This window comes from Bemisia tabaci, chromosome 8 (assembly GCF_918797505.1).
Source record: "Bemisia tabaci chromosome 8, PGI_BMITA_v3".
Taxonomy (NCBI): domain Eukaryota; kingdom Metazoa; phylum Arthropoda; class Insecta; order Hemiptera; family Aleyrodidae; genus Bemisia; species Bemisia tabaci.
The window spans coordinates 31,987,559-32,000,128 of record NC_092800.1 but is presented as its reverse complement, the minus strand read 5'-3'; the positions used below and the strand labels follow the sequence as shown (position 1 = coordinate 32,000,128).

Genomic DNA, 12,570 nt, shown 5'->3' with positions numbered 1-12,570 from the left:
CATTCGACCACGTGAGTGATTGTCCAGCGCCCCCAACCCCTCCCGCCCACGCTTCGGATTCACCGCGACTCCGAACAATATCTCATAAGTTTCACGGTCGCGCTTCGGAAAAACAACGATTCAAGCTCCATGTAAATGAGTTTTTTTGGTTTTATGGTTTTTGAATTATTTTTTCAATACCGTCGAGGTGCACGTGGATAGTTTAAATTGTTCGAACTTTCTTTTAACGGTGGGAATTTTTTCAAGAGGGGAACGGGTTTGCCGCGAAAGTCTTTGGGCGTTTGTGAGGAATTGCCGGTCAATGGGAGAACAAATGATAACGATACTGTGACCATCCGTTGACGACTTTCAGCAACTGCCAGCGTCAGGTAAGCGAGGGACTATGTGGATGGATTTAAGAAGAATCGGACCCTATTTTGTAATTATGGGGCCACAATTCTTGGCTAACTAAAAAAAAAATAAAAAAAAAAATTTAAAAAAATGAAAAAAAAGTATGTCAATAGTTTTCCTATACTGATGAGCTAGAAATTATAATTCTTTTTGGTAAGAAGTAGTCCAATAAGTTTTTTGACGCAATATTCCGCTTTGAAATTTGTGAGTATTTTATTCGAATTTCGTGAACATTTGTAGAGTTTCGTGTCATGGTGTTGTTTAGTTCTCTTGTAAAAGTTACCTCGAGGGTCATAGGAACAAATTTGACGGCGAGAAAGGCAGTCGAGAACTCAAGATGAATCCGCACGAATCTCTGCGTGTGATCTAGAAGCTCGAAATGTCAGTTTTTCCACTTAATTTTCTGCGTGGTCGTGTTTTCCTACTCATTGTTTCGGGGACACACGCATTACTTGAACTACTTGGATTTGGAATTCTTCCCTCACAACTTTCCTGCAGTGAATCTGAGAATTACTTAAAAAAATCACTTACATAAGCTACTTAAAGCTCGTTACTCAAAGCTGTCAAGGCTGTACCTAGCTTCTTCCTGTATTCGTCTTTGGCCGATAGGTCTCATTTTTTCAAAGAGTCTCGGAATATCTCCCAGAAGTTGTAAAGGGATCGCATTGCCAAAAATTTCGAGACATAAGCCATGACTATTCTTGTTTATGGTTCCTAGAGGAGTAGGGTATGTTACCCTAAGATTCCTATCTGGAAAAGCAGTATTGAGGGGTTGCAATAACCGCACGTGCCACTCCGCTAAAATCCGCGGGCGAATTTATCTTTCAGCTACACGCATTATTAGACGTATTCGATTCGTGAGGGTTTAGTTCTCTGGAGCAAGAGCACCTTCAAGAGTTTTTACAAATCGCAGATTTCCTCGATCTGACGCACTCACAGAGAAACTTTTACGCACGCTCCAAATATAGTATTTTAAATCTCGTTTTGTCGTGTCAAGATGTGATAGGACCAAGCGTAGAGGTCGGAGAGAAAAGTTAATAATTTTCAGGTTAGAGAGCTTTTAGGGCCCAAAAGGACAGCCAATCTATGGATCCATATTATCCAGAGTGGTTCGTTATTAGGCTAGTCACAACTCATCGTTTGTAAGGCACGTATTTGACTTAATTTTTGCATAATTTTACTCATTTTTTAGGAAGAAAGCTCATTTGTGAACATTCTCGGCCCTCTTGGTTTGACATTGGAATCTGAAAATTGGCAGTGACATTATTTGTGTTGGAAGGTTGGCTGCCCTTTCGAGCCCTGCTCCATATTTCTACATGTCCCACACTGTCCCTAAATATAGGTACTCTAGGAAAACGTAAGGTGAAGCAGGATACAAATCAATGTGCTCCTAAATCGAGAAATTGCCTACCTATGCGCATTGAAGGCGAACATATGAACGTACTGTTGTTTTACAAGTGCGAACCGGGTGGCGGCGATTCTTGCAGATGTACAATACTGTCATACCTCCATTTAAATCCATTATAAATATCGACTCCAGCTGAGTCTACCAGCCTCGCTGAGAATCGATTGTTTTACTACCGATTAGATGGAGGAAAAAATTGTCGCCAACTTGCAAAAATCGCCATTGGATCCGGCGACCTGATCTAACCCCCCAGAGGCATGCAATGCAACTGGTCTGGAGACGATGTCCTTTGGACTGCTAATCCTGGGGTCATCGATTTTATTGCTTTCTGTTAAACGTCAATGCCAAATCAGCTCGCTGCCAAAAGGCCTGACCCCGTCAAGACGAATCAGTACTTTTGTGACAAATCACTGAGGTTTCTCATCGGCGCGCTAATGTGATCACTGAGAAGATGTTTTAAATAATTAATTGATATTTGGATCTGCTGTCTCCTTCTTCGTGGAAGCTCGTGCCAAAGCTAATTTTTAACATTTGTAAGTGAATAATCTCATTCATTATAATATCAAATTAGTTAAACTTCCCTCTGAACGCTGCGTTAAGGAGTTTAACGAATTGGTGCAATCCAAGGTAGGCTATGATATCAGTTCTTGACAACGCAAAATGTTTTTCTGTGTTACATTTGAGAGGCTTGGAGGACAAGGCGCATAAGTACCGCAGTTTTTGCTATTTCGAGAAATATGTGTTTGAAGTTTCGAAATTACACGGAGCCTTATGGCGGAAAGTAAGTTCAAATTGACTTTTTAATGCTTTAAAAGTAGAATTTGGGAGTGAATTCTTCACGAAATATGCATTGAGACTAGTTTTACTTGAAATCATTGATATCTCAATGTTTCCAAAAACTGCACTTATGCGCCTTGTCATCCGAACCCCTCATTTTTATTTTGGAGAAAAACCTTCAGGGGTGTTAGAGTGAAAACTTCGGAGGTATAAAACTAGATACTCGTACATAGAGGATACCTCTCATTTAAGAAAACACAGAAATCTTATGAAAAACGTCAATTTCAGTACACATCGTTGCAATTCGAGGAGGAAACTGCACCAACTACGATGCATTTCGATAATCCGAATTCCACTCAAGGATGCCCGCCATCCTATGCCTCGCTTGTTATTCATGACCTATACTTTCAATGTCCAATGCCACCGCTACAATGTAGTTTCATTATCCATTTATCTATTGTTCACCTCATTTTCCTCAACTTTATGGACACCGGGGAATCAATCATGCGTTTCTCAGAAGGAAGTCACGTAAAAAACGTTTGGTTCCTACACTCAATCCGGTCGGCATACCGCAATAGTATACTTTCTTGATACTTGCCTTTCTTTTACATCATTCCTAGAAAATAATGCTGATTTCCAAAGAGAAAGGAGGGAACCCACCCTAAATTTCCTCAACCCTTCGATTTTTTGCTCTTTATAGGTATTCATTTTACAGAATGCATGATGATTACGTCATTTTCTGTCTTTTCCTGGGTCTAGAACTGGTATAAATGTGAATCTGAGGGCAGATTTTGTCAGAAAATGTGAGTTTTGAGTTTGCGGTTGAGTACCAAACAAGCAGTGAACTCCAACACAATGTGTTGATAAGGCGCGTCATTAACTCGCACATATCAACCCCTTTAGTTTTCATTTACAGAGATTTCAAAAAAGGCAAGCAGCACAACAAGAGAATTCACGATCCAACACTGCAAGGTCAACGACGCACCTTGACGAGACCGTGTATTGTGAATCTAGAAAGCTATTCGAACAAATTTAAGTTTTTTGATCCGCCTCAAGCAAAATCTTATCAGATTCTTGAAGAAAAGTGCTACGGAAAAATTTAAGCGAAGAAAGGAAAAATTCTGTCGAATTCCTAGAAGATAAAGTCGATTTAAAGGTATTTTGGGGCTAAAATACCCAAATCACCGGTATTATAAATCCCGTTATATTATTGAAAAGAAATTGACTCGATATAAATGCAATTGTATTAAATATGTCTTGATTTTGTTATTTTAAACGTCTTTTCATGCAAAGAAGCTCAACCATGTCCATGCTTTATTCATTCATGAATTGAAAGTAAGCAATCCACATCCCGAAAATCTACCGATTTGCCGTAAAAAATCGCAGAAACTTGATATACCAGGTCGATGTACCCACTCTTTGAATTTACCAATCAATTTAGTGAGTGCACGTAGGTATGTGAAAGTCAAAATGCTATAGTCATTTTGGGTGCATTCATTTTTCATGAAACAATTGTAAGTAATTTCAATCCCGAAAAACCATAAATTTCCCGTATAAAATCGAAAAAATCAAAATATGTCGACTCCCTGACGTGAAAATTGAATTCTACGTGTGAAAATACTTATGTATCGATATGCTGAACAGAATGCCCGCCTCTCCTCGTAATGTACAAACCGTTCCTATACTCATCTTAAAATTGTTCTCAGAGCTTTGTGTTATTATCAGCTTCCATTTAAACCCCGGTTTGATGGCCGAATCGGCTGCCCAAAAAGCAAGCCATTTTTGAAGGGCTCTATGAGAAATTCGTGATATTATCAGCTCTCAGGAAATCACCTCATGGGTAAAATTGCTGATATAAATCGAGTGCTTAAAATAATCGTATTCAAGAAACTAAGGCATTAAACTATGGAGTCAATTTCGTTTTAATAATATAACGGGATTTACTTGTCTTCAGGTCAAAACTCATACAAGGAAGCCCCTTGCAAGAGGCTAATTTTTTGTAATTTCACTCAATTTTTTCTCCTTTTTATAATTGAATTGCTTGTCACATTCTGAGGTCAATCATATTAAATTGTAATTTATACATCCCCCCCCCCCTTCATTTTATTTTTTGTTTGGAGAAGTTTTGTTGATTTCTTCGGATTTCGAATACTGTAACTTCTCTTCTATTTGGCCGATTTTTATGAATGAGACCTCTTTTAATTCGTGTTTTAACGGAGAGTAAGGAAAAAATTGCTAAAAACTCGCGAAACAATTTTTTTTGAAAATTGGACGAATCCTAGCGTGACGGTGAAATGGTTAATGAAGCGTAAGTAATTGGGCGAGGGGCTGAGGATCCCGGCATCGCTTGGCAACCGTCATTAGCTATTGTTCGTCGAGACGCCGACGCAGTGAGCAGGAGCGTGGGAAAGAGAGGGGTAAGTGGATTCCTGTATGAGCCACGTTTAGCTAATGGTCTAATGAGTCTCGAGGCTCATCACAGATTGCACTTACACAGATTGCACTATCAGAGCACGGGTACCAACTTTTGGAAAGTATAACCGAGGTTACAGATCTGTCAAAGCAACGTTTTGAACAAAACGGAGGAGTTAAATTCTCATTTCGAGAGTGCCGACCTGCTCAGCCATCCTCGAATCAATTCGCTTGATTCTGCTTATATATGCATATTTTAAATCAGCGCGTCGCATTCTTAGGCTTTTTTTGAAAAAACCAAGTAACGTAGACTCTTGGTATTCACTGCACATAAACTAATGAGCCCCAGAATGAGAAACAACTTTAAATCATAATTATTGATGGATAAATAAACTTTTTACACGCTTTGGAAAATCTCAGAAGTTCGCGGTAGTCACTTTTCGGTAAGGAACTAAGGGACTCGGTTATTGTATCGAGCAGGGTTCGAAACGATCGCAAAGGCGGTATACTACGTATACGCGCCAAAAATCCGCAATTTTCCCCAAAATTGGCCTCCAGAGCCATATTAAAGCCAGTATAGATCCGGGAAGAGACTGCGAATGATCAAATGGACTGCATTTTGCAATTTGGAACTATAAATTTTGGCTCTTCTGTAAAAACACGTATGTGCGTAGGGAAACTAATGGCACATACGTTGTTTTTAAACCAGGCCAGAATTGAGAGTTCCAAATTGCAAAATGTGGTCCAACTGATGACGTATTCCGTAAAATATTGCTCTTCGATAAGCAAAAAATCAGCAAGGATGGGCTCAAAAACGACCCCTATCGATACCCTTCCTTTACGAGCATTTTTTATTTGAGGACCCTCTTAGCTACAAACATGGGTCTCGCAGTCCCACCGTTGTGAATTTCAACAACGGAGCCATCATTTTAGCACTTTGGGATGGAAATTTCTTTTCTTTTTTTTTACATTTCGAAACTTTTTTCATAGCAGTATTTCTATTTTTCTTTACAGAACTTTAAACCGATATCAGTCTGAGACAAGGACAAAATGGCGCCTGCGGTTGGGGGTAACGACACAGATCTGCTTCGCGTTCAGCTGGAGAGTTTGATGGTCGATGTGGATGACTTCTTCATGATCACCTGTGGTATCATCATCGCAGGTTAGTGAGAGTAAAAGCACATAAATGAGCATTAAATGCAAACATTTTCCGGATGTCAGTAAGTACATCGATGGCCAAAATGCGAAACCACGTATCTCCATTTCCGACGTTGTAAACTTGTTGTCACACTTTATTTTTTCATTAGAAAACTAGTCAACGTTAATTTACAAACTGATTGCAATAGACGCACGAGTCGTAAAACATTAAGTTGGAATTTTTTAGGCAACGTGCGTTAAAAATCAGCATAAAACTGAAAATCTCAATGTAGAGGGAAAAAGCTCATATGAGCACAATTTTCACTCAAAGAGATACGCTGTTTGGTGCAACACTAGTAAAACACTAGTTTGAGGGGAAATTGTGTTTATATGAGCTTTTTACCTCTGTATTAAGATTTCCAGTTTTATACTGATTTTTAATGCACGTTGGCTAAAAAATTCCAACTTATTGTTCAATGTAATTTCTTGGAAACTTCCTTAAATTTTTTTCTCTGTTTTCAGAATACTCTGTATAAGTTTCAAGCCATGAAGTGGGCTTATTTATCTGCTAAAAAATAAAGAAGGAGGGAAAACTCTGAAACGCCGTCATAGAGATATACGTGGTTTTGCATTTTGGTCATCGAAAAAGTATTATTTAGATTTAATGAGCATGTTGATTTGTAATATTGAGCAAAGAAATTGTGATTCGATCGATTTTAATATCCATAAATTTGAGAGCGACTGGTCAAAAATTTGCGAAACTTCGTTCGTAGACAAAATAAAGGGCCTGGCTAGACTATGCGACCTTCTACCGTCTATGGAAAAAGGAACATACATCCGCAAATATTAAAAGAAAAAAATATAATATTAAAAGGGCTCGGAGACCACAGATTTTCAATGCAAAATTTTTCATTTTCTGTCACCCTTGAATTTATTGAAACCCAAAAAAGATATTGGAGCAGCCTCTTTGTGACTGGAAACAGAACGGCTGAGTTGATTTGAAAATTTTCGAATTTCCTCAACAATGTGATCAGCGTTTCTGCAATGACGCAGAAAACCCAGGAAATATTCAGACGAAAAACATATGATTTGTCTCAAAAAATATATTCCATACGTCATGATCCAGTTGAGTTCCGCGAACTCAAAGATTTTCATTAATGAATTTCCTTCTAGCGTAGGTACAAAATTAATTTTCTTTATCAGCCTAACGAACCGCGAGTTGTGATTCATTCGCAATTGTTAAGTATCACACAATGATGCTTTATTTTGAACATATCATCCGCATTAAGACTCCACTCCACATAGCATAAGTTAGATAGATAATTCCTATTGTGATCCTCAGCTAAGTGCAGAATTTTTTTTCGTCATTTACTGAAAATATAATGCGGAAATATTAATAATGCGAGCATTGACGTGCGCTTTGAGGAAAAGAACCTTTTAGCGACACAAAATGTGCAATATTTGAAAGAATTGCAGTCCGACCCTGTCTGAGATCCAGCCTGCGAAACACATTCAAAGCTATTCGTCAAATAATTGCGAGAAATCGGGATTTGAAAGGTCGGGTCACAATAGGCAGAATTTATAACATCCGTTTGAGTTGATTTCTCTTTCTGAGCACGCACTTGTTCGATCGGCCATGCAATGCAATATTCATAATTTTGTTACTAAACGCTGTTTTCCCTCTCCCTCTCCGTTTCTCGTGCCACAGGCAAATCAGGCATTGATCCTGGATGACTACGAAGGAGTCAAAAGAAAATGATTATTACCTCACTCGTTTGAAAATTCCACTATGTTAACATCCTCTGAACGCGCTTTTTCCAATTTTTGACTCCCCCTCCCCCTGTAACACACTCGTAACTCAGCTCTACACCCTCCCCCCCCCCTTTAGAATTACGCAACGCTGGCCTGACCATCGCCCCCTCTCTTTTTCAAAAAATTAAGAAAACGCTGAGAATACAGTTGGAAAAAATGTGTGTGTTTTTTTTTTTTTGAGATATTGTGCGAAAGTACGACGGGAGCAGATTAACAAAGGTGTGAAAATACATGATTGAATTTGTTTTATTCATAATTTTACCAGAGATGTGCACTTGGACAATTATTTTGAATAGTTACCCATTGCAAAAATAATATCGAAAAGATTCATTTGGGAAGGGTGAGATTTTAGGAGTGAGATAGACTAAGGAGGTAAGTCTTGGACTAACTATAGGGCCTCTCATGGGCCGTTAGTTAGCCTATTACTTGCCTTCTTTGTCCATTGCAACCAACCACTTCTACCAATATGATGCCTTCATATACCTTTTGTCTCCTGTGCCTATACCTTCGTCTATCAATTTCAACAATCAGCCCGCTGATAGTAAAAACTGTAAATTTTTCGATCGTGTCCTTAATGCATTACAATACGATCACCCTCAGAAAAGTCTCAATTACGAACGGCTGTGAGCACGACTCTCATTATCAATCAATAAGTAGAGAGATTTTTTCGATATTTTCTTCATATTATGTTTAAAAACTCGTTTTGTGTAGAATTTGACTTAAGCGACCCTCGCACACAATAGGAAACAGAAATTTAAAAATAAACAGCCATCAAAACTAATGAGCTCCTTATCAGGCGGCTAAATTTAGGGGATGCGACGACGCGGCGGTCAACGGCGTAACGATGATCAGAAAATAGAAGATTTCGTCTGGAGGCCACACGGCCGCTAGTTGACGGCAATTATCACCCAATTACTCGGCTGCCAACCGAGAACAAAAAAAAAATTTACCAGGTGCTTTTATTCCCGACCCTCGGCCGTACGCCGCGCCGTATGAACATTCCAGAGTTGCCAAATTTTATTTGATATCAAATGTATTTTTGACGAAATTTATGTGTATTTTTCCTTGGAATTTTCAGATATTATAGATTAAATTACGTAAAAAAGTCTGAAAATTTTGCGGAAAAATATTCACAATTTTCCCAGTAAATTTGGTTTTCATCGAAGGAATTTTGGCAACGTCTGAAAGCTCATACGGCGTTCTTCCTTAGCACGGCAGCATAGATGCTTACAATTGCAATGTTGCCGCGTTCCTGCTTGGGAAAATTTTTAATTATCACTGAAAAAAAAATCTTAAATTTGCCGCCAAGAGGTATTTCTTCTTAAATCAAGACTTTTTCTGGTTAATATTAACTACTTTTTTGCTTAACTCGAACATTATTTTTCTTGTATCAAGAAAAAGTCTGCTTAAAGCAAGATAAAAAAAAATCAGATAAAAAAAGCAAGATAAAAAAAAAAATTGTTCAGTGATGGGCACATCTGGGTACATTTGGATTGCATTTTGCAAAAAGGAATCAAGAGCATTCCAAAGGCGCTAAGATTGTGCGACCTTTATTACCCTGAAAAAATGAACTGATAATAAAAACGAGTTAGATCTTTATTCCCAATGAACGGAAATTCATTGAGATTAATTAAATTGAGAGGTTGCAAATTTTATCGACATCCTAACACAGTAGAAAAAATACTTGATCTACATCAACTTATTTACGGCTCCTATAATATTTGGTTAAAATTTAGCTCAGGTGTCCCTTGCGATTGAATTCGACCTGTTCAAGAATGACTCCAAAGCTCAGAGCAACTTCGTGTTTAACTGACGGACAGTCAGCAAAAGCCCGATAAAAAACGTTTTGACGTCATATACTATAACTATTTGAGAATGCTTGTCTAATTGTTAGTTAATTCGTGTCAATAAAACTAAGTACCTTCTTCTGTTAACAACTCACTGTATTTTCCCTCGGAAATTTGGCATCATTTGTAACAACTGCTCAGTATTCATCGCTAGTCTTTGACAATTTGCCATGTACTCATTGCTATGCAGTTACGCCGTCTTTGAACTATTGAAGAATTGTCAAATTCGCACATCTTTTTGAATGATGTCACGCTATTCTTTTCGATCTCTATTACCGCTGGACTCCTTACCGACGCGTTGAACTTTTGGCCAAAATTTCAGTTATTGGTATTTCTTGTTCTTGCCTCGCAAGTTTTCCTCTGAACTTAATACTTAATTGCAAAAAACCTCAAAGAAGGAGCATTTAAACAATATAAATCTAATCAGCTACCCAGACATCTTTCAAATTTAAATGAATGAAAAGTAACGTAATAAGAGCACTTAATAATACTGTAATATACAAAGTTAAAAAAAAAAGATTGAGGAGAATTTTGACACCCCCCCCCCCCTCGGCTCAAACATTTCAAATATAAACCCATGCATTGCGCGGCTAAAATACGACCCTATGAATGGTGTTCAGACATCTGACACACTCTGCACGCACCCTACAGTGTAATTACAAAACTGAAACACTGTAAGTTATATCATCACACTGAGTGTCATAAACTAGAACCGTGAAATCCACACATGATGGAAAAATCGACAATATTGATTTTGATAACCCAATAGTTTATGACCTCTTCAGAGATCGTAGACTCTTTGGATTTTCGATCAGACACGTCAATTTCCCTGTTAATTATCTATTTGACTCGGCTGTAATTTACGACTCTGTAAGTGCGGAACCAGGAAAAAACAGTCCCGCCGATCTTGAAATTCTTGTGAGCTCTGCTGATGACTTTCATCCATCCAAACGAGGGTGGTTCGAACCGATCTACTAGTACGGTGGCTTATGGCAAGTACGCTGCAAATCGTGATTCAGTTTTGCCACTTTGAGAGGTCAAACTAGATGACATTTTAAGAGTTTTGAGTCGAAGAGGCATTTTCAAAATGGTGGCAGATCCAAGATGGCGGCCATTCAAAATGGCGGCCGGCGCGTACTTTGCGCCGCTATAGATCGAGATCCACTGAACCGATTTAACTTTTCTTTTTTTTGTTTTAAAGATATTTTAAAGGTAAATATAAAAAAATTACAAAATTTTTGATTTTGACAATATACAGGGTGTTTTTTTCACAAAAACTGGGTTTCGCGTGTGGAAAAAAAGCTTGTAATTCGCATAACTTTCAAAATCGCATTATGAAGGTCACTTTAAATACTCACCATGTAAAAGAGCGTCTTTTAAGCTTTCCAACGATATATTACATGATGGGTCTATAATTTAAGGTTTCCGCCCCATTGCGATCCGCGCGGCGGCGGCACAGCGCGAGCCTGCATAAATTAGTCCACGGGCATATGTTGAAAAGAAACCTCCCGTGGAATAGTAAATAGAGTAAGTGTGGAAAATGGCCTAATCTCTTCTATTCGATGCGTAGAAAAATAATTTTGATGTTGTCAAGCTCAATTTTGCGTCCAACCCCTCCAATTCAAGATGGCCGCCAAAATGGGAGCTCGGGGGTTGAAGATGTTGGAATTTGTTTTTGATGTCGTGCATGGGGTCTATCACTATGTAATTTTGGTCGTAGAATCCGAATTTGAGGTCCAAAATTGTCTCCGGCTCAAAGGGATGCCCAAAATCCAATATGGCCGCCAAAATTTCCACGATAGGGTCAAATCTCCGAGAGTTGCGTAGAAGGCCGAGTAGGATATCTTTCATAGGGTTTTTTGGGTCGTAGATTTCGCCGATGAGGTCAGAATTTTGCTACAGGTTTATTGAAGCCCCAAAATTTCAATATGGCGGCCAAATGACTGCCGTTGCGGGGTGAAATATTTTGTTGAGGCTCGTATCGTCGAGTGAGGTGTCCCTGCATGGGTTTTTTGGGTCGTAGATTTCGCTGGTGAGGTCAGAATTTCGCCACAGGTTTATTGAAGCCCCAAAATTTCAATATGGCGGCCAAATGACTGCCGTTGCGGGGTGAAATATTTTGTTGAGGCTCGTATCGTCGAGTAAGGTGTCCCTGCATGGGTTTTTTGGGTCGTAAATTCCACAAATGAGGTCCAAATACCCAAACAGACCCATAAAAGTTCTCTAAGAACCAAAATGGTGACCAACATGGCTGCCGCTCAGATAGAGAGAACGTTAAAGAAGTTACATTTCATGCAATGATGAATTTTCATGTATGTGTTGTACTCCGTTGATTCCAGATGTAGTCCTCTAGTACATCGGAGTGTAGCGTCTGTAGTACATCTAGGACATGCTCACGTTGATTCCGGATGTAGTCCAGAATGTCAAGAAAATAAGTGAAGCGGATACGCATGCCACGTAATTTGCAACGCTTATGAGATTTCGCAACCCACACTTCCTTTTGGAGAGAATTTATGACTTATATGATACTCAGAAAATTTTGCAGTCATAGACACGGCAAAACAGTAAAATGTTCGGGGGAAAATCCTTCGACACAGCATGAAATTGTCTGTTCAGTGATTGCAGGAATATTACTTAACCTTATTGCTCTCTAACATTAAGAATGTTGCAGGAGTCGAAATGTCCGACACATGCGTTTTAAGGGGAGGAGGATACACTTTCGGAAAATTTAATTTCCCCTCTAAGAGCTACCAATACTGCGCACAGGCATTGGCTGATGGTGGACTTTTT

At 38.8% G+C, this 12,570-nt stretch overlaps 1 protein-coding gene across 1 annotated transcript in view; it reads left to right on the top strand.

The window, feature by feature from the left end:
• The first annotated feature begins 62 nt into the window (after positions 1-62).
• Positions 63-12,570, top strand: part of LOC109030253 (putative ammonium transporter 1) — a 36,735-nt gene continuing 24,227 nt past the window's right edge. Inside the window, exons 1-2 of the mRNA XM_019041119.2 lie at positions 63-368; positions 5,999-6,146. Of these exons, the coding sequence (XP_018896664.2) occupies positions 6,035-6,146 (112 nt within the window). The 5' untranslated portion in view covers positions 63-368; positions 5,999-6,034. The remainder of the gene's footprint in view (positions 369-5,998; positions 6,147-12,570) is intronic.